The sequence below is a fragment of the Artemia sp. Qi Xiang Cuo genome, chromosome 7 (assembly GCF_049724085.1).
Source record: "Artemia sp. Qi Xiang Cuo chromosome 7, ASM4972408v1, whole genome shotgun sequence".
NCBI lineage: Eukaryota > Metazoa > Arthropoda > Branchiopoda > Anostraca > Artemiidae > Artemia > Artemia sp. Qi Xiang Cuo.
In genome coordinates, this window is record NC_142800.1 from 32452605 (window position 1) to 32480498 (window position 27894).

Consider the following 27894-nt stretch of genomic DNA (forward strand, 5'->3'; position numbering starts at 1 on the left):
CTCATTAGCACACTTACAAAAATCACAAACCAGTTGTATCGAATGGATCTCTTTCCTCTATCTTCACTTCTTGCTCCTCACAGATGCGAAACTCACTATCCAAGATTTCCCCTTCCTCTACTTTACAAATTACAGAACTATCTTCTAGTGAATCAATAGTCTCCAAGTTCACTGATGACGTATCGAATGGATCGCACGAATCCCCTTTATTTTCTACAGCGATAGAGCACAAAGGGAAATTTTTGTTCGTGTGGTCGGAATTTATCTCCTTTCTTTTAATTTCACCGTAAATGCCACCTGAAGAGGATGTTTTTTTGCTGCCTGGACAGGAAAATTGCTCAAAAGACTCTCCGCGAGGTCGAGTTGGTGAAAATATATCAAATAAAGAAGCCGTCTTGGCACTACTTACTGGTGGGGGTCTCAGAGGAGGCAACTTGTCCGTCCGTATAGAACACTTGGAGTCAAATTCTACCTTTCTGAGAAGCTTTTCAGCGGGAGAAGTATTAAAGGGGTCGTCACTTTCTTCTAGTACCTTGAATATTTCTTCAACGGGTAAGAGTCCGTCAATATTAATAGGTACTTCGACTTTTCTGTGCAAAGACTCGTAAGCTAAATCCGCGAATTCGTCATTGTCTTCTTGTAAATCTAAGTCAAAACTGTCCTCATTGATCTTGCTTTCGACTTGTACCTCTGATGGCGATAAATGGAAGCTCGTTGGTAAGGAAACAGTAGGAGAAATGTCAAGTAAACTTAAAGGAGATGTAAAAGTGCCGCTGGAAATGATACTTTCTCCTAAAAGAATAATGTCTTCTTTTCTGTGTTGCAAGATTAATTCTTTCGGTTTTGATGAAATACCAGCCAAGACTTCAGCTGCGTTGCCAAGTGTAATCAATTTCTGTTTCTTTTTTCTCTCACTTTCTATAGGGAGTTTACCGATAACTTTTTCAACATTCGCCGTATCAAAGGGGTCAGGTTCCCCGTTTAAGTAAGTTGGGCTATCCGGAATATAAACTAGATCAACGTTAGTAGCGGCTTCAATATAACCAGTATCAAAAATATCTCCTTCTTCACTTTGATTGTCAACTTCTTGTTGATCAAGATCCTCTTGTACAATAAACGGGTCTTCAAACTCAGCTACTGGTGAGTCTTGTATTTTCTTTCTTTCCTCTTCAGCTTGACTTATTTCTTCATCCTCTTCAAACCCACGATCAAAACCAATCCAACTTTTATCAGGAGACGGTACTTCGTTCCCTTGTTTTACAGGTTTTGCAGTTTTAAAGCGATCGAGATCTTCTTGTGTTTTTGATATTGCTGTATCTACACTGGCTGTTAATTTGAAAAATGACCTCCACTCTTCCCTTTCTTCTCTTGGTTCTTGATCCTAAAAGAAATTAATTGATAAAAAGAAATGGGATGATGGGATCAAGTAGATTGAAATGAAGAATTGACTTGTAACAAATCGTAAATTAAAAGAGGGTACTTTTCGTTTTACATTCAGCTAAGTGTCCTCAAAATACAAATTTTTCCATCCCGAACTTTTTCTTTTGCTTAAGACTATCTCGAGACAAAAAAATTATACAATTATTATTGTTATGCCTGTGGCGACGAAGAAACGATCTGAAACTTTAAAAATAACCTACATGAACAGGTATACAAGGGGTGGGGGACAGTAGCCCAACTCCCGTTTGTAGTAATTCCTGGTCGCTTTAAATTTCACTTGAATGTTAAATTTAAATTTTGCATTTTTAAGGCTCATTTATTCATTTATATCAGTATCTGTTATCTTAATGTTTGATACGAGCAATTATTTTAACTGCTGTTCATTTTTGATTCCACCTATTCCTTAATAGTAATTTCTGGTCGTCTTGAGTTTGATATAATATAGGACTTTATTTCTGCTTGTCTTAAGTTTAATATGGTTCTTTTCTTTTCTGTGAAAAACTTCGTTTTAGCGTAAGTGTTTTCTTAAATTAATACGTATTCGGGCTAAGAATTAAAACACCCGATTCAAGTTTATTGGTCTTAACTAGCGCCTTTTTATTTATTTCAACATGAACCAAAAGCTCACTGAAAGCTTCAACTACGTACCATTAGTCTTTCCAGGGATATTACAGATAGGCCCTTCTGAAAACCGAGATGCACAATGTCTTTTGATACAGTCCCATATCCAAATCTGCATTTCCCGGATCTTTCATTTTAATAAATTTAACCGTTCGTAAAATATTATCGCTAGGTCTATTAAAAAGTAGGATGCACATAGTGTCATTTCAACATCCCCCTCAACATTCATCAAAGTTTCACCTTAATGCTCTTAACCTTTTCGAACCAACCTAGAATGAAAAATTTCCCATTTTTCTTAATGATAAATCCTACGTTTAAAAAAGGGCAAATTGCATAATTTACAACCCCTACCCTGTGGGCTGTGGGGGCATCGCAACCCCGGAGGCATAGTTATTAAACCTTTTGAATTTTTTGAATAAAATTTCTTTTCCAAAATTTAGATCAGTGATAAGGGGAGAGAGCATCTAAAAAGGACAATGGGGGGGCTGGCTACCCCTCGATAGCTCTTCAACATCCCCCGAAATCGTATACTTAATACCCTCTGCCGTTCCTTGGATATAAAGGATACGTCCTTATGAACTCAATACGCATACAGTGCTTTTTATTGTGTTCGGCATCCCTCTCCAAAGCTGTGGGATGACGTCATCCTCTTTGACATAGTTATTGAGCTTTTGACTATTTTGAACAAGATGTCTATTTCAAAATTTTGTTAAAATATTTTTAGAGGGAGGGTTGTTAAAAAGGCGTAAGAGGGGGCTGGTGGCTTTCCGTCCACTTTAAAACATTTCCTCAACATGTCCTGAAAGTTTCAACTTAATACCTTCAGCCGTTCGTAAAATATTACAGGTCCTCCTTTTTGATAAACTGGATGCACATAGTGTCTTTTGATTTAGAATAGCATATCTCTCAACATTCACCAAATTTCATCTTAATGCCCTTAGACTTTTTGGATACACCCAGAATAAAATATTTCCTCTTTTCCTAACGATAAATCCAACAAATGGGAAAATTGCATAATTTACAACCCTTGCCCGGAGGCTATTGGGTCATAGCATCCCTGAAGTATAGCTATTAGACCTTTTGACTAGTGTGAATAAAATGACAATTCCAAAATTTCTTTCAGTGTTGAACAGAGGGGCACCAAAAAAGAGCACGGGGGAGGGCTGGTTGCCCTAAAACCTTCTTCAACATCTCTTAAACATACCTTGAAATTGTCAACTGAATACCCTTAATCGTTGTTTAGCTATTGCTGATGTTCCCTTTTTACAACCTTCAAGCACATAGAGCGTTTTGATCATGTTCGGCATCCCTCTCAACATTACCTTAAACTTTCCCCTTAAAACCCTAAGTCTTTTTGGAGACCCAGGATAAAACATGCCCGTTTTTCCAATAAAATCCTCAGCCTATAAGTTAAATGGGCGAATTGCACAACTGATAGCCCTTGCCTGGAGGCTGGGGATGGGAGGTGGTGTCAACCTTGGAGGAATAGTTATTTTACCTTTGAACTATTTTGAAAAATGGCCTGATAGATTTGGGGGGAAAAGGGAATGGGGGACCTGGTTGCCCTTCGATCACTTTTGACTCTTAACAAGGACATTCAAAATTTCGGTTTCCAACCAGTTTATATGACCGCTACTTTCATAAAAACCTTATATGTTAACAATAAGCAATTTGCATAACTTACATCTGTTTCCCTGGGGGGGGGGCGGGGTACGCTTCAAGCCCAGAATCCCAGTTATTTGGTATTTAAAGTATTTTGAATAAAATGGCTATTTCAAACTTTTGTTCTGATACGTTGGGAGAAAATGGGTGTGGGGAGGGGGCTAGTAGCCCTTCTATCACATTTGATTCTTAAAAAGAAATTGTCACTTTCAATAGAACGAGCCTCCTCCTAAGTTTTTGCGATCATCCCTTCCATAAAAACCTTATAAGTTAACAATGAGCAGCTTGCATAGCTTATGGCCCTCGCCCCGGAGGCTGGGGGGAATTAGAAAACCAAAAACCATAGTTACTTGACCTTCAGACTATTTTGAATAATATGGTGCATGGGGGGCTGATTGACCTCCAATCACTTTTGACTCTTATGAAGGGAACTAGAACTTTCGATTTCAAATCGAATGAGTCTCCTCCAACGTTTAAACGACCCCCCTTCCATAAGACCTTATATGGTAACAATGGGCAACTTGCATAATTTACAGCCCTTTCCTTGGGGGTCATGGGGGGTTGTGTCAGCCTCGGAGGCATAGTTATTTGATCTTTGGACTATTTTCAACAAAATGGCTATCTAAAACTTTTGATCGGATGTATTCAGTGAAAAGAGAGCGTGGGGGGCTATTGCCCTCCCACAACTTTTGACTCTTAAAAAGGGCATTCAAACTTCAGATATCCAATCGAATGAGCCCCCTCCGAAGTTTATACGATCAACCCTTTCATATGAAGTCCCTCTGGGAAAAAATAATAATAAAACATTAAAGCCTTATGGCTCTTTACTATAGACAGGTTAGGTTGCCTCTGACCAAACACTTAAAATTCATTAATTTTAAAGTTATTAATGAAAAGCTGTTAGCATGGGAAAGTCTACAAGGCTCTAGAAAAAAGGGGAGACACACCCATCGGAGATCAAGATAAAAATTAGATTATCAAATTCAGTGTGCCCAAGAGACCTATTTTGGAGGTGTTAAATTTCTATATGCAAAAAGATGACATTTCAATTTTTCCGGATGAAGCTTTGTCACGGTTATGTGTTTATTTGTTTGTTTGTTGTTGTTTTTCCTTCTATTTTTTTTGTTGTTGTTTTTTTTTCATTGTACGACTGCACCTAATGACTAGTCACAAAACATTAAGAGAGCGTTCGCTCGAATGGAAACACACTTTTTAAGTAATAAAAGAGATGCCACAGCAAGGTGCCGATTTCGGCCGTTTTTTGCCGCAAAATAGCAATTTTGGTCTAACTTGGTTCAAAATGCTATCGAACAGAAACTCTGACAGAATCAATCAGCTTAGAACTAGGTAAATTGGTATTACTAATAATTACGAATTGATGCGTAGTTGTACAGCAGCTACTTGGAGAAGATCACTCCTTTTTGGAGGGGTTTGTGGTTGAAGCCTCAAAAATGGTACTTTAGGGCCAAATACAAGGCCGTATCCCGGGGGGGGGGGGTTACCTGGTTTGAACCCCCCCCCCAAAATTTTTGACCGACTCGAAAATAAGTCGAATATTAGTCAAACCTAGGTAAAAATCAGTAAAATCAGTAAAATTAGTCGAAAACTGAGTCAAAAATTAGTACCCCCCAAAAGTCAAAAATTAGTAACCCCCCCCCCCCTGAACAAAAATCCTGGATACGGCCCTGGCCAAATATTAAGTTTTTCATGTGGATCCTTTAGAACATTGTGGAGGGAGGATGCCTCTAACATCACTTCATTAGGACGCATATATTTGGAATGAGCACGTTGTAAGGATAAGTAATTTGCTTAACAGTGAACAAGTAATAAAATAAATTATGGATTCTGAGGGGATGATAGGCCTCTCTTGTTGCAATTCAGAATGAAATAGAAGATCACTTTCATATATTCTTCTGTACCAAGACAAAAGAGGCGAGGGCATCGTTCAGCAGCAATATTTGTCCAATGCCCCTTTCCCCTTAATAAATTTAGACGTAACGACCTTAAAATCCTTTTGGTATTTTAGACCCCCGCCCCGGAAGAAAAAATATGACTTTAAGAATGCATCTTTCACAGTTGTGATTTTCATTTTCGAAGCAATGTTGTTTTTTTTGTTGTTTTTTTAAACATCAGTGTCCCCATAAAAATGATGACACACCACAAGTGCTGGTGTTTCCTCATTTTACTTTCAGCTTTGATGTATTCGTTGCACCTTTGTTTGAATGCTTCAAGGGAGGGATTTCTCGGACCTGTGCTGCGATGCTATGCCAGATGGCGACAGATCATCTGGGGAAGCTGACTTTTAGGTATTTCTGACGGAGGGTACCATGCTCAAGGTAGTCATATTGGGATGCGTTTTGGTGAATTGCCCTTAAAGGCTTTGCTCTTTTGAGAATGAGTTTCGATCACTTCTCTGATGGAAGGGAATGCATGTGTTTGCAAAAGACCTCCATAGTTGCCACGTCCAAGCGATCTTCGATGAATTGCAGGAGATTGGCATGAAGGTTTCCAGGAGTTGCTCTGCAAGCTACTCGATTTTGAGCTCGTTGGAGTAATGGAGAGGAGCGATATTGCTTTTTGGAGCATCAGCAAAAAGAGGGTATGTATATTCCTTGACTGACCTGACGCACAGCGTGAACATGTGTCCCCTTGGGACAACGACAACGTGAGCAACTTTCCACGGCCTCGGGAATGACTTTGCTGCAAAGCATTTTCCAAACAAGTAGGCAAAGGCACCAAACGTCAAAATTACAAGTAGAGCACAAAGGGCGGGGGACTGAGGGGGCCTCATCTCTCCTAATATTCGGTATAATTCTAATATGTTATTGAAAATGAACACGAATTAAATACAAAATCATAAGTATTTTTAAGTTAAAGTAAAGAGTAAGGTTAAAACTTCAAACAAATAGAAATTACGCTGTGTATTTGGAGGGGCTACAACCTCTCTATAGACATCCAACTTGTATACAAAGCTTAGCGTCGGAGTTATTGAGAGTATAATTAGTATCTATAATATGTTGAAACTTTTTATGCAAATGCTGGAGGCTTAGGGATTTGGCTACCCCCCTTAAAATATAGGATTACTTCTATTTGTTTTAAGTTTTCACGAAACTCTTAAAGTTTCATTTATAGAAAATTACTTTGTATGAATTACTTTGCATCGTTAAGCTCTAATTTAAGGTAGGTAAAATATAAAATATCCGGGAGTAAGTAATGATCGAAAAGAAACAGTAAGAGTTAAGAATTGGCGAAGGAAATTAAATGATTTTTCAAAGATTCCTGGGAAATTTGGTTTCGGCTTTTAGTTTCTGTCATTTTAAAAGAAAAAATTATTATCCAATCTCTACAAGATATGGCAAGACCGCCAAAATAGTTCTAAATAGTTTGGCTGTAAAGACTAAAAATTTTTATAATGGATGACATAGGGTGATATTTTATACAGCCCAAACAGGGAATAAACATCATTCAATCATAGCATCGATATAATATGATAGCTAATAGGTGAATAGGCTATAATAAAAGGTTATTAAATACTATTTCTGCTTATTTGTTTATTTACTGGATTACTTACCTTTATATAACTTTTTTCTTCGCCTGCAAGCTCCGCTTCCTCTTCAGCCTTTTCACGCTTTAGTAGCTCAAGCTCTGCCTTATCCTTCGCTTCTTCTTTCTTTTTCTTTTTCTCAATACGTTTCTTGGTTCCTTTTCCAAGTTTGAGCATAATTTTCTAAGCTAATACAATGCACCTAGAAACAATACAACTCAAAAGCAAAATCACTGGTCCTTTTAAACTTTTAATACTTTAAATACAAATTAATAATATTAAATGCAAATTAATAACAACAATTCTATCTAATTATAAATTGGACGTTAAAAAACAAATAAGTACGTTGCGTGGACGATCCGTTTTATTTTTAGCACTTTCTATTTGGATTACTACTGAGGATTACGTGCTGTTTACATTAAGTTTATGTGCTTTTCCCTGGTAAGATGGTTTACATTGATACTTATAAGGGATTGCACATCAGATAAAAAACTTTGAAGCCTTAAAGTTCCTTGTGTTTTTACTAAACAATGTTCGGTTCCGTTCCATTATATCTAAATATTAATTTTGATCAACGGAGGTTTTTTAATTTACAAAATGTTGTTTATTCTAATTTTGTCAGGGTGCTGTAGCATCACGAACATCTTATTTGTCATGTTTTGCGTCTATTGATCCCGAAAAACAAAGGCTGGAAAATAGTTTTCCATGAGACTCAAATTGAATATGAGGTACGAGAGCTATCGATCTATGAAGCAGTAAAAAGAGACTTTGGAACTTAAAACTGTAATGTCAGGTTGCGTTAAGCTGTAACAAGCACGAACATGTTTGCCCTAGAAAACCTAAATACGCGAGTCTTCTGGCAAAAATATGCACTCTATGATCATATGACAGTGATTTTTTGGGCTGGATTTCTGGAAATAACATGGACCTGGGGTTTAGCTATTAATAAGTTTCAAGCAGGGATCGAAGGATCCGATTCTGACAGCAGTTTATTTCAGCCATTATCAGATTCAACGCACAAGCATTGACTAAGTAAAGAGAAACACGTCTATCTTTTATTTCTCTCCAGTTACAGCGTATAAAAGGGACAGTAATAAAAACTTGGAAAGAGGTACATTTTGATCAGACATTGAAAGTTCTAGTGTGCGCCCTCTCAAGGCTGAAAGTAACTGGAGGCCTTAAAATCCCATCTCGTGTTCTTTTTCACTCCCGAGCACCTACGGTGTCCCCTTCAAATTCTTGAAATAGCTATTTCACTCAGATTGATCGAAAGGTTCAGTAGAGTAAGAGGTTCCATTTCTACCACTTTATGTTCCATCCTGTGTTATTTGCCCACTTTACGTTCCATGGTGCCTTTCCAAGGCAGATTATTGCTATTGATGTCAATTGAATATGGAATTATACAAAACCTACCAGACAGCTTTCTTGGCCAACCAGACAGGTTTTGGGCCAACCAGACAAGTTTCTGGGCCAACCAGACATGTTTTTGGGCCAACCAGACAAGTTTCTGGGCCAACCAGACAGGTTTCTGGGCTAATAGGTGTATGGAAATACTGTGGGTACACCATATACGGCAACCTAAATGGAATTTGAGGGTCGATAAAGTGAAATTATGTCACTATTCTAGACTATAGAAGCTCTACACCTTTTCAAAAAGAATATTGTAGCTATGGAATCCGGTTAATAGCCTGTAGCTTAAAGGTATCTGAGATCTCGCCCCAGTATCGCATACACTATTAGAGATATCAAAATGATATCTCATTTGCATTAAGCTAACTCAATTTGCGACAGACAATGGGTCGAAAAATGACATGTAATCACTGCTAAGCCTTTTGTTATTGCTAGGGGATTACCCAATTCACTTCTTAGTGTTAACTGACAGAGTTCCAAATACGAACATTTTGAAAAGCAGACAGGTTTTTTTTTTTATTAAGAAATTGGACACTATAATCAGAATTACTTGATTGACATTTAAAAAGGGGTAATGAGATTTGCAAATTGGAGTGTAGGATTTGTCAATTTTGGAGGGAAAACGAAAAATACTCAGAATCGAAAATAAACGGGATCTGCCTCAAGGGGAATGTTCAGAGGTCCTTCATTGCCCCATTTCCAAAGGACTCTGTTGTTTTATTCAACTGACAGAGTTCCAAATACGAACATTTTGAAAAGCAGACAGGTTTTTTTTTGTTATTAAAAAATTGGACATTATAATCAGAATTATTTGATTGACATTTAAAAAGGGGTAGTGAGATTTGCAAATTGGCGTATAGGATTTGTCAATTTTCGAGGGAAAACAAAAAATACTCAGCATCGAAAATAAACGGAATCTGCCTCAAGGAGAATGCTCAGAGGTCCTTCATTCACCCAATTACAAAGGACTCTCTTGTTTTATTCAACTTACAGAGTTCCAAATACGAACATTTTGAAAAGCAGACAGGTTTTTTTTTGTTAATAAAAAATTGGACACTATAATCAGAATTATTTGATTGACATTTAAAAAGGGGTAATGAGATTTGCAAATTGGAGTGTAGGATTTGTCAATTTTGGAGGGAAAACGAAAAATACTCAGAATCGAAAATAAACGGGATCTGCCTCAAGGGGAAAGCTCAGAGGCACTTCATTCTCCCCATTTCTGAGGGCAGGGGAGGGGGAGGTCAATTTTGGAGGGAAAACAAAAAATACTCAGAATCGAAAATAAAAGAGATCTTCATCAAGGGGAACGCTCAGAGGCCCTTCGTTCCCCCATTTCTGAGGGCAGGGGAGAGGAGGGGGGTCAATAAATAAAAGTTCAAATAGGGATAAAATCCTTTTAATAGACAGTGATGTAATAGAGATTCACAAAAATACCAGATATTTCGGTCACATATACAGTGACCGTCATCAGTAGTAAAACTAAAATAAAACAATTTAAAACAAAAGTTTATATACTAAATCAAATAACACTACATATTGTTTGAATCTCTAATTCTTTTCAAAGCAAAGGCGGAAGCTATTCTCTTTGACCTTCTTGGGAAACCAAACCTTCTTGGGGGGTCAATTTTTGAGGGAAAACCAAAAATACTCAGAATCGAAAATAAACGGGATCTGTCTCATGGGCAAAGCTCAGAGGTCCTTCGTTCTTCAATTTCTGAGGGTCAGGAAAGGGAGAGGTTGAATTTTGTAGGGAACTCCAAAAATACTCAGAATCGAAAATAAACGGGAATCTGCCTCAAGGGGAAGGCTCAGAAGCCCTTCGTTCCCACATTTCTGAGGGCAGGGGAGGGGGAGGGGGAGTCAAGTTCAGAAGGAAAACCAAAACGCCTCAGATTCGAACATAAACGGGATCTGTCTCATGGGCAAAGCTCAGAGGTCCTCCGTTCCTCCATTTCTGACAGGAAGGAGAGGGAGTGGGTAAATTTTGGAGGGAAAACAAAAATACTCAGAATCGAAAATAAACGGGAATCTGCCTAAAGGAAAGGCTCAGAGGCCCTTCGGTCCCCCATTTCTGAGGGCAGGGGAGGGGGGGTTTAATTTTGGAGGGAAAACCAAAAATACTCAGAATCGAAAATAAACGGGATCTACCTCAAGGGGAAGGCCTGGGCTGATGTTTGCAAGTCGAAGAATTTGTCTTTGTTGGTTTGAATGTCTAAAGTGCCTGTCTTTCTCTGTTTACATGTCTGATTCTTTTTGTTTGCATGTCCGGGTTGGTGTTTGCAAGTCCAGGTTGGGTTTTCAGACCTACGTTTTTTAGATTTTCGTGGGTGTTTGGCTCCCGGGGTTTATTATTTGAGAAGTTAACTTTATTATTTCGTGATTTGACGTGCTTGAAATCATGAATTAGAATAGTTAATTAGCTGTTTGGGTTTTCAGACCTAGTTTTTTAGATTTTCGTGGGCGTTAGGTTCCTGGAGTTTATTATTTGAGAAGTTAAGTTTTGTATTTTGTGGTTTTACCTGCCTGAAATCATAAATTAGAATAGTTAATTACCTGTTTAGGGTTTTAAGACCTGGGTTTTTTATATTTTCGTGGATGTTTGACTCCTGGGGTTTATTATTTGAGAAGTTAACTTTAGTATTTTATGGTTTTACGTGCCTGAAATCATGAATTAGAATAGTTAATTACCTGTTTAGGGTTTTCAGACCTAGGTTTTTTAGATTTTCGTGGGTGTTAGGTTCCTGGGATTTATTATTTGAGAAGTTAACTTTAGTATTTTGTGGTTTTACGTGCCTGAAATCATGAATTAGAATAGTTAATTAGCTGTTTGGGTTTTCAGACCTAGTTTTTTAGATTTTCGTGGGCGTTAGGTTCCTGGGATTTATTATTTGAGAAGTTAACTTTAGTATTTCATATTTGACGTGCCTGAAATCATGAATTAGAATATTTAATTAGCTGTTTAGGGTTTTCAGACCTAGGTTTTTTAGATGTTCGTGGATGTTTGACTCCTGGGGTTTATTATTTGAGAAGTTAACTTTAGTATTTTATGGTTTTACGTGCCTGAAATCATGAATTAGAATAGTTAATTAGCTGTTTGGGTTTTTCAGACATATTTTTTTTAGATTTTCGTTGGTGTTTGTTTCCTGGAGTTTATTATTTGAGAAGTTAACTTTATTATTTCATGGTTTGACGTGCCTGAAATCATAAATTAGAATAGTTAATTAGCTGTTTGGGTTTTCAGACCTAGATTTTTAGATTTTCGTGGGTGTTAGGTTCCTGGGGTTTATTATTTGAGAAGTTAACTTTAGTATTTCGTGATTTGACATGCCTGAAATTATGAATTAGAATAGTTAATTAGCTATTTGGGTTTTCAGACATGGTTTTTTAGATTTTCATGGGTGTTAGGTTCTGGGATTTATTATTTGAGAAGCTAACTTTAGTATTTCATGGTTTGACTTGCCTGAAATCATGAATTAGAACATTTAACTGGCTGTTTGGGGACTGTATGGGTTTTCAGACATGGTTTTTTAGATTTTCATGGGTGTTAGGTTCCTGAGATTTATTATTTGAGAAGTGAACTTTAGTATTTCATGGTTTGACTTGCCTGAAATCATGAATTAGAATATTTAATTGGCTGTTTGGGGATTTTCAGACCTAGGTTTTTTAGGTTTTCGTGGGTGTTTGTTTCCCGGAGTTTATTATTTGAGAAGTTAACTTTAGTATTTTGTGGTTTTACGTGCCTGAAATCAGGAATTAGAATAGTTAATTAGCTGTTTGGGTTTTCAGACCTAGTTTCTTAGATTTTCGTGGGTGTTAGGCTCCTGGGATTTATTATTTGAGAAGTTAACTTTAGTAGTTCATGGTTTGACTTGCCTGAAATCATGAATTAGAATATTTAATTGGCTGTTTGGGGATTTTCAGACCTAGGTTTTTTAGGTTTTCGTGGGTGTTTGTTTCCTGGAGTTTATTATTTGAGAAGTTAACTTTAGTATTTTGTGTTTTTACGTGCCTGAAATCATGAATTAGAATAGTTAATTAGATGTTTGGGTTTTAAGACCTAGTTTTTTAGATTTTCGTGGGTGTTAGGTTCCTGGGATTTATTATTTGAGAAGTTAACTTTAGTATTTCATGGTTTGACTTGCTTGATATCATGAATTAGAATATCTAATTGGCTGCTTGGGGATTTTCAGACCTAGGTTTTTTAGGTTTTCGTGTGTGTTTGACTCCTGGGGTTTATTGTTTGAGAAGCTAACTTTAGTATTTTGTGGTTTTACGTGCCTGAAATCATGAATTAGAATAGTTAATTAGCTGTTTAGGATTTTCAGACCTAGGTTTTTTAGATTTTCGTGTGTGTTTGAATCCTGGGGTTTATTATTTGAGAAGTTAGCTCTAGTATTTTGTGGTTTTACGTGCCTGAAATCATGAATTAGAATAGTTAATTAGCAGTTTAGGGTTTTCAGACCTAGGTTTTTTAGATTTTCGTGTGTGTTTGTTTCCTGGAGTTTATTATTTGAGAAGTTAACTTTAGTATTTCATGGTTTGACGTTCCTGAAATCATGAATTAGAATAATTAATTAGCTGTTTGGGTTTTCAGACCTAGTTTCTTAGATTGTCGTGTGTGTTAGGTTCCTGGGTTTTATTATTTGAGAAGTTAACTTTAGTATTTCGTGGTTTGACTTGGCTGAAATCATGAATTAGAATATTTAATTGGCTGTTTGGGGATTTTCAGACCTAGGTTTTTTAGGTTTTTGTGTATGTTTGACTCCTGGGGTTTATTATTTGAGAAGTTAACTTTAGTATTTTATGGTTTTACGTGCCTGAAATCATGAATTATAATAGTTAATTAGCTGTTTAGGGTTTTCAGACCTAGATTTTTTAGATTTTCGTGGGTGTTTGTTTCCTGGGGTTTATTATTTGAGAAGTTAACTTTAGTATTTCGTGGTTTGACGTGCCTAAAATCATGAATTAGAATAGTTAATTAACTGTTTGGGTTTTCAGACCTACGTTTTTTAGATTTTCGTGGGCGTATCTGATGAAATAATTTAAGTCGTATGATCAATTTAATTTTGTTTAATGTAGTAGTTTTTCAGTAAGGACACTCGATAACCTAAAAGGGTTTCATTTAAATTTTTACCTTGAGCATCGATATTGTTTGCAGAATTTCAAAAGGATCATTTGTGAGTGCTGGCGTATCTGATTAAATAATTTAGGTCGTATGATATTAGTGGTAGTTTTTTTTTAAGTTTTTTTTTAAGTTTTTTTTTTAACCAAATTCCACATTATTGCATAGAAATACCAAAATCATAGGTTAGGTTAGCCTATGTACGCGCGTGTACATAGGCTAACCTAACCTATGATTTTGGTATTTCTATGCAATAATGTGGAATTTGGTAACATGTTTGTATGTTTGTGTGTGTGTCTGTGTGTGTTTGTGTGTGTGTTCCGACTCTTGCATAAGAAAACCTTAAAATTTAGTAAATTGTCAAACGATGTCAAAATGTAACCTGTTAGTTTAACTGAGGTATTTGACCTTTCATCGATGCCAAAGAAAAAAAAATAACGATTTGAAGTTCTCTTTAAATTTTTCATCAACATAAACTCAAAAACATAAAAATTAAAAATTTAAATGTATATTTCCATGAAATAATAGCCTTCTTGACAACTTAATGTCCATAAACAGTGGAAATCGGTTTTCTTCAGTATTGTTTGTGAATGATTAAAGATGGTGACTGACAAAAACATTTTGAAACTAAAAAAAAACTTAAAATTTAGTAAATTGTCAAACAATATCAAAATGTAAAATCTTAGTTTAACTGAGGTATTGGACCTTTCATCTATGCCGAACAAAAAAAAAATAACTAGTTGAATTTGTGTCGAAATTCTTCATCAATATAAAATCAAAAACATGAAAATTAAAAATGTAATAATAGCCTTTTTAACAATATAATGTCGATAAACAGTGAAAATTGGTTTTCTTCAGTATTGTTTGTGAATGATTAAATATGGTGACTGACAAAAACATTTTGAAACTAAAGAAAACCTTAAAATTTAGTAAATTGTCAAACAATATCAAAATGTAACCTCTTAGTTTAAGTGAGGTATTGGACCTTTCATCTATGCCGAACAAAAAAATTTCTCAAACCCTTAAAGCTCTTTTAAAAGATTACAAAAACTACTTATTTAACTCAAAAATTTCGTTTTTAATGGGCACCAAGTAGTTGATCAAATTGATCTCAAAAGGGTTCATGATAAAATAGTTTGGGGCAATAAAAAAAAAACTAAAATAATGTCGTGAAATCATTTTCAACACTCAGAGCAGGGGGACGTTGGGATTGAGTCATAGAGAAACATCGAGTTTACTTAAAAAAAAACTACCACTAATATCATACGACCTAAATTATTTCATCAGATACGCCAGCACTCATAAACGATCCTTTTGAAATTCTTCTAACAATATCGATGCTCAAGGTAAAAGTTTGAATCAAACCCTTTTAGGTTATCGAGTGTCCTTACTGAAAAACTACTGCATTAAAAAAAAAAAATTAAATTGATCATACGACCTAAATTATTTCATTAGATACGACAGAACTCACAAACAATCCTTTTGAAATTCTGCTAGCAATATCTATGCTCAAGGTAAAAATTTAAATCAAACCCTTTTAGGTTATCGAGTGTCCTTACTGAAAAACTACTACATTAAAAAAAATTAAATTGATCATACGACCTAAATTATTTCATCAGATACGCCCACGAAAATTTAAAAAACGTAGGTCTGAAAACCCAAACAGTTAGTTAACTATTCTAATTCATGATTTTAGGCACGTCAAACCACGAGATACTAAAGTTAACTTCTCAAATAATAAACCCCCGTAAACAAACACCCACGAAAATCTAAAAAACCTAGGTCTGAAAACCCTAAACAGCTAATGAACTATTCTAATTCATGAGTTCAGGCACGTAAAACCACAAAATACTAAAGTTAACTTCTCAAATAATAAACCCCAGAAGTCAAACATACACGAAAACCTAAAAAACCTAGGTCTGAAAATCCCCAAAGAGCCAATTAAATATTCTAATTCATGATTTCAGCCAAGTCAAACCACGAAATACTAAAGTTAACTTCTCAAATAATAAACCCCAGGAACCTAACACCCACGAAAATTTAAAAAACTAGGTCTGAAAAACCAAACAGCTAATTAACTATTCTAATTCATGATTTCAGGCACGTCAAACCATGAAATACTAAAGTTAACTTCTCAAATAATAAACTCCAGGAAACAAACACCCACGAAAATCTAAAAAACCTAGCTCTGAAAACCCTAAACTGCTAATTAACTATTCTAATTCATGATTTCAGGCACGTAAAACCACAAAATACTAAAGTTAACTTCTCAAATAATAAACCCCAGGAGTCAAACACACACGAAAATCTAAAATCCCTAGGTCTGAAAACCCTAAACAGCTTATTAACTATTCTAATTCATGATTTCAGGCACGTAAAACGACAAAATACTAAAGTTAACTTCTCAAACAATAAACCCCAGGAGTCAAACCCACACGAAAACCTAAAAAACCTAGGTCTGAAAATCCCCAAACAGCCAATTAAATATTCTAATTCATGATTTAAAGCAAGTCAAACCATGAAATACTAAAGTTAACTTCTCAAATAATAAATCCCAGGAACCTAACACCCACGAAAATCTAAAAATCTAGGTCTGAAAACCCTAACAGTTAATTAACTATTCTAATTAATGATTTCAGGCGTGTCAAATCACGAAATACTAAAGTTAACTTCTCAAATAATAAACCCTAGGAACCTAACACCCACGAAAATCAAAAAAACTAGATCTGAAAACGCAAACAGCTAATTAACTATTCTAATTCATGATTTCAGGTGCGTAAAACCACAAAATACTAAAGTTAACTTCTCAAATCATAAACTCCAGGAAACAAACACCCACGAAAACCTAAAAAACCTAGGTCTGAAAATCCCCAAACAGCCAATTAAATAGTCTAATTCATGATTTCAGGCAAGTCAAACCATGAAATACTAAAGTTAACTTCTCAAATAATAAATCCTAGGAACCTAACACCCACGAAAATCTAAAAAACTAGGTCTGAAAACCCAAACAGCTAATTAACTATTCTAATTCATGATTTCAGGCACGTAGAACCACAAAATACTAAAGTTAACTTCTCAAATAATAAACTCCGGGAAACAAACACCCACAAAAACCTAAGAAACCTAGGTCTGAAAATCCCCAAACAGCCAATTAAATATTCTAATTCATGATTTCAGGCAAGTCAAACCATGAAATACTAAAGTTAACTTCTCATATAATAAATACCAGGAACCTAACACCCATGAAAATCTAAAAACCATGTCTGAAAACACATACACTCCCCAAACAGCCATTTAAATATTCTAATTCATGATTTCAGGCAAGTCAAACCATGAAATACTAAACTTAGCTTCTCAAATAATAAACCCCAGAACCTAACACCCATGAAAATCTAAAAAACCATGTCTGAAAACCCAAATAGCTAATTAACTATTCTAATTCATGATTTCAGGCACGTCAAATCACGAAATACTAAAGTTAACTTCTCAAATAATAAACCCCAGGAGCCTAACACACACGAAAATCTAAAAAACTAGGTCTGAAAACCCAAACAGCTAATTAACTATTGTAATTCATTATTTCAGGCACGTCAAAAAATCAAATAATAAAGTTAACTTCTCAAATAATAAACTCAAGTAAACAAACACCAACGAAAATCTAAAAAACCTAGGTCTGAAAACCCTAAACAGGTAATTAACTATTCTAATTCATGATTTCAGGCACGTAAAACCATAAAATACTAAAGTTGACTTCTCAAATAATAAACCCCAGGAGTCAAACATCCATGAAAATCTAAAGAACCTAGGTCTGAAAACCCTAAACAGCCAATTAAATATTCTAATTCATGATTTCAGGCACGTAAAACCACAAAATACTAAAGTCAACTTCTCAAATAATAGACCCCAGGAGTCAAATACACACGATAACCTAAAAAACCTAGGTCTGAAAAACCCCAATAAGCCAATAAACTATTCTAATTAAAGATTTTATGCATTTCAAATACTAAACACTAAACTTAACTTCTCAAATAATAAACCCCGGGAACCTAACACCCACAAAAATCTAAAAAACTAGGTCTGAAAACCCAAACAGCTAATTAACTATTCTAATTCATGATTTCAGGTGCGTAAAACCACAAAATACTAAAGTTAACTTCTCAAATCATAAACTCCAGGAAACAAACACCCACGAAAACCTAAAAAACCTAGGTCTGAAAATCCCCAAACAGCCAATTAAATAGTCTAATTCATGATTTCAGGCAAGTCAAACCATGAAATACTAAAGTTAACTTCTCAAATAATAAATCCCAGGAACCTAACACCCACGGAAATCTAAACAACTAGGTCTGAAAACCCAAACAGCTAATTAACTATTCTAATTCATGATTTCAGGCACGTAAAACCAAAAAATAATAAATTTAACTTCTCAAATAAGACACTCCGCGAAACACCCACCCACTAAAAACTAAAAAACCTAGGTCTGAAAAACCCCAAACAGCCAATTAAATTTTCCAATTCATAATTTCAGGCACGTCAAACCATGAAATACTAAATTTAACTTCTCAAATAATAAATACCAGGAACCTAAAACCCATGAAAATCTAAAAACCATGTCTGAAAACCCAAACAGTCCCCAAACAGCCAGTTAAATATTCTAATTCATGATTTCAGGCAAGTCAAACCATGAAATACTAAAGTTAACTTCTCAAATAATAAATAACACCCATGAAAATCTAAAAAACCATGTCTGAAAACCCAAACAGCTAATTAACTTTTCTAATTCATGATTTCAGGCACGTCAAATCACGAAATACTAAAGTTAACTTCTCGAATAATAAACCCCAGGAACCTAATACCCACGAAAATCTAAAAAACTAGGTCTGAAAACCCAAACAGCTAATTAACTATTCTAATTCATGATTTCAGGCACGTCAAACCATGAAATACTAAAGTTAACTTCTCAAATAATAAACTCCAGGAAAAAAACACCAACGAAAATCTAAAAGACCTAGGTCTGAAAACCCTAAACAGGTAATTAACTATTCTAATTCATGATTTCAGTCACGTAAAACAATAAAATACTAAAGTTAACTTCTCAAATAATAAACCCCCAGGATTCAAACATCCACGAAAATCTAAAAAACCTAGGTCTGAAAACCCTAAACAGCTAATTAAATATTCTAATTTATGATTTCAGGCACGTACAACAACAAACTAATAAATTTAACTTCTCAAATAATAACGCCCCGGACTCAAACACACACGAAAATCTAAAAAACCTAGGTCTGAAAATCCCCAAACAGCCAATTAAATATTCCAATTCATGATTTCAGACAAGTCAAGTGCGAAATACTAAAGTTAGCTTCTCAAATAAAAAAACCCAGGAATCTAACGCCCACGAAAATTTAAAAAACTAGGTCTGAAAACCCAAACAGCTAATTAACTATTCTAATTCATATTTTCAGGCACGTAATACTATAAAATACTTAAGTTAACTTCTCAAATAACAAACTCCAGGAAACAAACACCCACGAAAAACTAAAAAACCAAGGTCTGAAAATCCCCAAACAGTCAATAAAATAGTATAATTCATGATTACAGGAAAGTCAAACCATGAAATACTAAAGTTAACTTCTCAAATAATAAATCCCAGGAACCTAACACCCACGAAAATCTAAAAAACCAGGTCTGAAAACCCAAACAGCTAATTAACTATTCTAATTCATGATTTCAGCCACGTAAAATCACAAAATACTAAAGTTAACTTCTCAAATAATAAACTCCGGGAAACAAACAACCACGAAAACCTAAAAAACCTAGTGCCGAAAATCCCCAAACAGCCAATAAATATTCTAATTCATGATTTCAGGCAAGGCAAACCATGAAATACTAAAGTTAACTTCTCAAATAATAAATCCCAGGAACCTAACACCCACGAAAATCTAAAAAACTATGTTTGAAAACCCTAACAGCTAATTAACTATTCTAATTAATGATTTCAGGCATGTCAAATCACGAAATACTAAAGTTAACTTCTCAAATAATATACCCCAGGAGCCTAACACCCACGAAAATCTAAAAAACTAGGTCTGAAAACCCAAACAGCTAATTAACTATACTAATTCATGATTTCAGGCACGTAAAACCACAAAATACTAAAGTTAACTTCTCAAATCATAACTCCAGGAAACAAACACCCACGAAAACCTAAGAAACCTAGGTCTGAAAATCCCCAAACAGCCAATTAAATATTCTAATTCATGATTTCAGGCAAGTCAAACCATGAAATACTAAAGTTAACTTCTCAAATAATAAATCCCAGGAACCTAACACCCACGAAAATCTAAAAAACTAGGTCTGAAAACCCAAACAGCTAATTAACTATTCTAATTCATGATTTCAGGCACGTAGAACCACGAAATACTAAAGTTAACTTCTCAAATAATAAACTCCGGGAAACAAACACCCACTAAAAACTAAAAAACCTAGGTCTGAAAATCCCCAAACAGCCAATTAAATATTCTAATTCATGATTTCAGGCAAGTCAAACCATGAAATACTAAAGTTAACTTCTCAAATAATAAATCCCAGGAACCTAACACCCATGAAAATCTAAAAACCATGTCTGAAAACCCAAACAGTCCCCAAACAGCCAGTTAAATGTTCTAATTCATGATTTCAGGCAAGTCAAACCATGAAATACTAAAGTTAACTTCTCAAATAATAAATCCCAGGAACCTAACACCCATGAAAATCTAAAAAACCATGTCTGAAAACCCAAACAGCTAATTAACTATTCTAATTCATGATTTCAGGCACGTCAAATCACGAAATACTAAAGTTAACTTCTCAAATAATAAACCCCAGGAACCTAACACCCACGAAAATCTAAAAACTAGGTCTGAAAACCCAAACAGTTAATTAACTATTCTAATTTATGATTTCAGGCACGTCAAACCATGAAATACTAAAGTTAACTTCTCAAATAATAAACTCCAGGAAACAAACACCAACGAAAATCTAAAAAACCTAGGTCTGAAAACCCTAAACAGGTAATTAAATATTCTAATTCATGATTTCAGGCGCATAAAACCATAAAATACTAAAGTTAACTTCTCAAATAATAAACCCCAGGAGTCAAAAATCCACTAAAATCTAAAAACCTAGGTCTGAAAACCCTAAACAGCTAATTAGATATTCTAATTCATGATTTGAGGCACGTAAAACCACAAAATACTAAAGTCAACTTCTCAAATAATAAACCCCAGGAGTCAAACATCCACGAAAATCTGAAAAACCTAGGTCTGAAAACCCTAAATAGCTGATTAAATATTCTAATTTATGATTTCAGGCTCGTAAAACCACAAAATACTAAAGTTAACTTCTCAAATAATAAACCCCAGGAGTCAAACACACACGAAAACCTAAAAAGCCTAGGTCTGAAAATTCCCAAACAGCCAATTAAATATTCTAATTCATGATTTCAGGCACGTCAAAGACGAAATACTAAAGTTAACTTCTCAAATAATAAAACCCAGGAACCTAACGCTCACGAAAATCTAAAAAACTAGGTCTTAAAACCCCAACAGCTAATTAACTATTCTAGTTCATGATTTCAGGCACGTCAAACCACAAAATAATAAAGTTAACTTCTCAAATAATAAACTCCGGGAACCTAACACCCATGAAAATCTAAAAAACTTAGGTCTGAAAACCCTAAACAGGTAATTAACTATTCTAATTCATGATTTAAGTCACGTAAAACAACAAAATACGAAAGTTAACTTCTCAAATAATAAACCCTAGGAGTCAAACATCCATGAAAATCTTCAAAACCTAGGTCTGAAAACCCTAAACAGCTAATTAACTATTCTAATTCATGATTTTAGGCACGTAAAACCACAAAATACTCAAGTTAACTTCTCAAATAATAAATCCCAGGAGTCAAACATCCACGAAAATCTAAAAAACTAGGTCTGAATACCCAAACAGCTAATTAACTATTCTAATTCATGATTTCAGGCACGTCAAATCATGAAATAATAAAGTTAACTTTTCAAATAATAAACCCCATGGATCTAACAAGCATGAAAATATAAAAGACGTAGGTCTGAAATCTCAACTTGGACTTGCAAACACCAACCTGGACAGACAAACAAAAAGAATCGGACTTGTAAATATAGAAAGACGGGCAAATTAGATTTTCAAACCAACAAAGACAAATACTTCGACTTGCAAACATCAGCCCAGGCCTTCCCCTTGAAGTAGATCCCGTTTATTTTCGATTCTGAGTATTTTTGGTTTTCCCTCCAAGATTAACTCCCCCCCCCCTCCCCTGCTCTCAGAAATGAGGGAACGAAGGGCCTCTGAGCCTTCCTATGATGGATATTCCCTATTATTTTTGATTCTGAGTATTTTTGTTTTCCCTCCAAAATTTACCCCCTCCCTCACTTTCTCGATAGAAAGGGATGAACGACGGACCTCTGAGCTGTTCCCCTGATACAGATCTCCTTTATTTTCGAGTCTTAGTAGTTTTTGTTTTCCCTCTGATATTGACTCCCCCTCCCCTGCCCTCAGAAATGTGGGAACGAAGGGCCTCTGAGCCTTCCCCTTGAGGCAAGTTCCCGTTTATTTTCGATTCTGAGTATTTTTGGTTTTCCCTCCAAAATTGACCCTCTCCCTCTCCTGCCCCTCTGAAATGGAGGAACGAAGGATCTCTGAGCTTTGCCCATGAGACAGATCCCGTTTATTTTTGATTCTGAGTATTTTTGGTTTTCCGTCCAAAATTGACCCCCCCACCTCTCCCCTGCCCTCAGAAATAGGGGAACAAAAGGCCTCTGAGCCTTCCCCTTGATGCAGATCTCGTTTATTTTCGATTCTGAGTATTTTTGGCTTCCCTCCAAAATTGACCTCCCCCCTCCCCTGCCCTCAGAAATGGGGAGAATGAAGGGCCTCTGAGCTTTACCCTTGAGGCATATCCCGTTTATTTTCGATTCTAAGTATTTTTCGTTTTCCCTCCAAAATTGACAAATCCTACATTCCAATTTGCAAATCTCATTACCTCTTTTTAAATGTCAATCAAATAATTCTGATTATAGTGTCCAATTTTTTAATAACAAAAAAAAACCTGTCTGCTTTTCAAAATGTTCGTATTTGGAACTCTGTCAGTTGAATAAAACAACATGGTCCTTTGGAAGTGGGTGAATGAAGGACCACTGAGCATTCCCCTTGAGGCAGATCCCGTTTATTTTCGATTCTGAGTATTTTTTCGTTTTCCCTCCAAAATTGACAAATCCTACACTCCAATTTTCAAATCTCATTACCTCTTTTTAAATGTCAATCAAATAATTCTGATTATAGTGTCCAATTTTTTAATAACAAAAAAAAAACCAGTCTGCTTTTCAAAATGTTCGTATTTGGAACTCTGTCAGTTGAATAAAACAACAGAGTCCTTTGGAAATGGGGGAATGAAGGACCTCTGAACATTCCCCTTGTGGCAGATCCCGTTTATTTTCGATTCTGAGTATTTTTCGTTTTCCCTCCAAAATTGACAAATCCTACACTCCAATTTGCAAATCTCATTACCCCTTTTTTAATGTCAATCAAATAATTATGATTATAGTGTCCAATTTTTTAATAACAAAAAAAAACCTGTCTGCTTTTCAAAATGTTCGTATTTGGAACTCTGTCAGTTAACGCTAAGAAGTGAATTGGGTAATCCCCTAGCAATAACAAAAGGCTTAGCAGTGATTAAATGTCATTTTTCGACCCATTGTCGGTCGCAAATTGAGTTAGCTTAATGCAAATGAGATATCATTTTGATATCTCTAATAGTGTATGCGATACTGGGGCGAGATCTCAGATACCTTTAAGCTACAGGCTATTAACCGGATTCCATAGCTACAATATTCTCTTTGAAAAAGTGTAGAGCTTCTATAGTCTAGAATAGTGACATAATTTCAATTTATCGACCCTCAAATTCCATTTAGGTTGCCGTATATGGTGTACCCACAGTATTTCCATACACCTTTTAGCCCAGAAACCTGTCTGGTTGGCCCAGAAACCTGTATGGTTGGCCCAGAAACTTGTCTGGTTGGCCCAGAAACTTGTCTGGTTGGCCCAGAAACCTGTCTGGTTGGCCAAGAAAGCTGTCTGGTAGGTTTTGTATAATTCCATATTCAATTGACATCAATAGCAATAATCTGCCTTGGAAAGGCACCATGGAACGTAAAGTGGGCAAATAACACAGGATGGAACATAAAGTGGTAGAAATGGAACCTCTTACTCTACTAGGTTCAACAACCATGCCACTGGTGGGTAAATAATCCACGCAGTACATGTGTAAGGGCTCCAAATTATGCAACAGAAAAAAATTTGTTGAAAAGGAGGGATGGCCACACCTTATTAAAACTGGAGTCTTGAAAGGAATTCAAATATGTATCATTAAAGTAAAAATTGAACCCGTGACCCCAGAAGAAACACCCCACGTGCCCTGAGCACCCCTTCATATCCTCAATAACATTCGATCGAAATCCTGAGAGGACCATTTTACCTAAAACAGTTGAAATGCACGATAAATATGACACCGTAAATTGTGTTTTTCAGAGGTAGCTACCATTTTTTAACACAGCTAATTACAGTTGGAATTGATATCCTAATGTTAAATTATACCGTAACGGCTTGTTTGAGGTGGTGGCAGCCCCCTTTCTTATTTGTAGGATAATCCAAAATATGATATTTAAAATGGACATAAATCAAATTTGGAATTTTTGTTCAACTAACAGTAAAGCTCGACATTACAACTGGGAACGAACATAAATTATTTAATGAAGGGGGCTGCCGTCCACTAAACCCCCTTTCTTTCTATTAAAGTTTCCAATTAATATTATAGGTACTTTACATAAGGCCAAAGTTAAACTTTTGTAGAAAAAGTAACGGGTTTAGGAGGACGGCATCCCACCGCATGTATAGGGAGAATCTATTTTCGTGTTGAGTTTTAACCACGCTTTATACGTCCATTTTTCAAAGAAAAACTTTTTTTAAGTTTAAAAAGTGAATTTTAAAGTAAGTGTATTTTAGTGTATTAAGTTTTAAAATTGTATATTAAGTTTAAAAAGTGCATTTAAGGTCTGCATTTTGGTGGAAAATAAAACATCATCACACTTCTCTGCTTAATTACACAGAGTCTGGAGTCTGAGGGTATACTCCAGGATATATATATAAAAAAAAAAAAAAAAAAAAAAAAAAAAAAAAAAAAAAAAAAAAAAAAAAATATATATATATATATATATATATATATATATATATATATATATATATATATATATATATATATATATATATATATATATATATATATATATATATATATATATATATATATATATATATATATATATATATATATATATATATATATATATATATATATATATATATATATATATATATATATATATATATATATATATATATCGTGATTCAAGCACCTAGACTCACTTACGTCTATAGATTGTTTGGCAGTCTATATCCCTTGTATTTCAACGTGATAATGGGAAGAGGGGCAATCTTACAAAAAGAACGGGCGGATTATATGAAAAATAGAAATTATAAAAAATAATGTAAACAAATTCATAAAAATAAAAACATTCCGAGAGGGTGAGGGTGTGCAGAACCCCTAAGCCCCCCCCCGCCCCGCTAAGTACGCAAGATTCAACATTCAATTCAATAGGTCAGATGAATTTACATGGTGCATCTAATGTAAAATCATCTCTTGTCCGCAAATGATATGCTTTGATTTTGAACAGCAGAAATACTTATTTAGCTCAATTAGGGAAAATTCTTATTTGGAAGATCCCAATATTGAAAAATACATACGTTACTAGCATATTTAGCGTTTCCGCAAAAACCCGGATAAACAAAAGACCAGACAACCCCATGGAAGTCACAACCCGGGAGAAGACTCTCCAGGGGTTGTAATGGGAAACTCTTTAGAAAATAAACTGCTCTAAGTTTACAGAAAACACCTTTAGATAAATTTAGACCACCTGTGAGCTGTATGTCAACACCTGCTAAATTTGGAACAAATAAATTTGCAGTATTGACAGTCGTCAGGTAAAATACACATATAGATCAATTTAAATAATATAGATGTACATACAAACCACAACGTGCTTAAATCACGAAAAAAGCGTAATATTTTAATAATTTTAATGATCTCTTTTATTTTTTAACAATTTTTTTATTTTTTAACAAAACGAAATGGTCAAAAATTACAAACTTGCAACTTTAGCTTACGGTTTAGACGAATTCATAAGAAATGGTTACAAAAAAGTTAAGTGAAATATTCACAGCCCTTGCGAAATTTGGGGTTTTGTTAGACTTTTTGACATCTTGTATTTGAATGAATTGAATAAACAAGAGAACCAAATATTATCAGCGATTATATTGACGAATTGATGTCGGCCACTGTGGATTTGCTATATAGATAAGAACCTTGGCAATTACGACCATGAAAAAAAATATGTAATCTTAATAGTTTGACCCCTCTCTCTTCATTGATGGGTGTTAGATAATGGACTCTTCACCATCTTGGGAGGCAGTTGAACTTTGATAATGGAGCTTTCAGGAATAAATTCAGCTTCTAAATGACGTCCCAAGAAGGAGTTCTCAAGCTAACGCCTATACTCCTTCCCCATTTTTAAGGCTTAAAAGATCGCACTGAAGACGACTATACCTGTTTTGCATGGCACTATCCAGAATTTTTATTCGGGGGAGGGCATTTTTTTGGGAGGGGGGAGGGGGATAAAATAAAACTGCATCAAAACTTTGTTTATATAGATTTTTGTTAAGTTTTTATGAGTCAAACAAAAATATCGGAGGGGTTCAAACCCATTACCTCCCTCCATCTGGATAGGGCCTTGCTGTCTTGACTCGGAAGAAAAATTACCCTTTTTGGTCTGAGTCTACTTCTCTCTGACCTTATACTTCCAACACGTAGTTCCAATATTTGGGTGGGACTTTAAGCCACACCTGGATTTTATTTTAGTTTAAGAAATATGAAACATGTTTTTCAATTCTTTAAAGTCTTGTCAGTAAGAATTTGGTTAAGGTGTAAGGCTAAATACCAATTCTTTGGCCCGAATTTCTGCTCTAGACGTGTTTCTAAAAGTTCCATTTCTATAAAATAAAGTTTATCTAAGTTCTATCAAATTTAAGAGCGATTGCGAGGAGGAGGTGGGAGGTAGATATATTAAAAGATCTTCCCGGAGCATAGTTTAGGCTCTTGATGCGTTCCTGAAAATTTCAGTTGTCTAAATCAACTCTTTTCTAAGATAGTAAAATCCTATTTTCTAGAATTCTACCTTGATGGGCTCTTACTATATTGATTAGATTTATCTTTCTCTAACAAATTAGCCTTATCTAATTTGTTTAGAGAGTGTAAACCGCGAAAAACCTAATTATTAAAAACGTGATGAACAAGATAAAATAAATTGGAGGGATTTTTAAAAAGCAAGCCTATTCTTTGAAAAATCAGTATTGAAAGCCAAAACGGGAAGAAGATTAGCCTTAAAATTACTTGAAGGTACCAACAAATGAGAAAAGTCCTTGCAATTTATTAGCAGTCGACTTCACTTTTTGCTATCATAAGCACCTGAGAATAAATCAAATTTCTTACCGTTATCTTTAAGGGGTGCATTACTTCCTACCATCAAAGCTGCTACTCAAGTAGAGTTTGTGTTTCTACTAAGGTCCGTTGCTACGTGACGTCAAGTTAACGATTAGTGACGATATTTCATTCATTTCTGCGCAAGAAAAGACTTCGGAGATTCCGACTACATTGATTAAGACTTTATTGATTATTTCTCCAAGGCCTTTATTTGAGAAATGGGTGATTCACGTTTTGCCTCTCATAGCCTAAAATTGAACTGACGACTTGTCTGTCTATTGAAATATCATGGTCTCAGCATTCATGATCTAGGCAATAGGATTGACTTAGTAAAGAGCGATATGTCCTCCATGTTTTTTTCTTTTTAGAGGGTTAACATGCAGAACGAATTGTCGTAGTAAGTAGAGCAAGCCTTTCGTGATC

At 35.1% G+C, this 27894-nt stretch overlaps 1 protein-coding gene across 2 annotated transcripts; it reads right to left on the reverse strand.

Annotated features, from left to right (window-relative positions):
* Window positions 1-22: 22 nt before the first annotated feature.
* Window positions 23-27530, reverse strand: stnA (stoned A). Of its 2 annotated transcripts, none has more exons than XM_089092195.1 (3): window positions 27481-27530; window positions 7295-7469; window positions 23-1381 (listed from the first exon to the last, which is right to left on the reverse strand). In XM_089092195.1, exons 2-3 carry the CDS (start codon window positions 7442-7444, stop codon window positions 23-25), a joined length of 1509 nt encoding a protein of 502 aa, XP_088948321.1. In that variant the 5' UTR covers window positions 7445-7469; window positions 27481-27530. The 2 variants fall into 2 exon arrangements, with proteins under 2 accessions (XP_088948321.1, XP_088948320.1); XM_089092194.1 differs by lacking the exon at window positions 27481-27530 and adding an exon at window positions 25680-25782.
* Window positions 27531-27894: the final 364 nt, after the last annotated feature.

What these genes read in the sequence shown, in the direction of transcription:
- stnA (XM_089092195.1), bottom strand. Translation starts at nt 7,444, where the DNA reads ATGCTCAAACTTGGAAAAGGAACCAAGAAACGTATTGAGAAAAAGAAA. An exon ending in AAGAAAAAAGTTATATAAAG is followed by an intron (nt 1,382 to 7,294) that starts GTAAGTAATCCA and finishes AATTTCTTTTAG; the next exon opens with GATCAAGAACCAAGAGAAGA.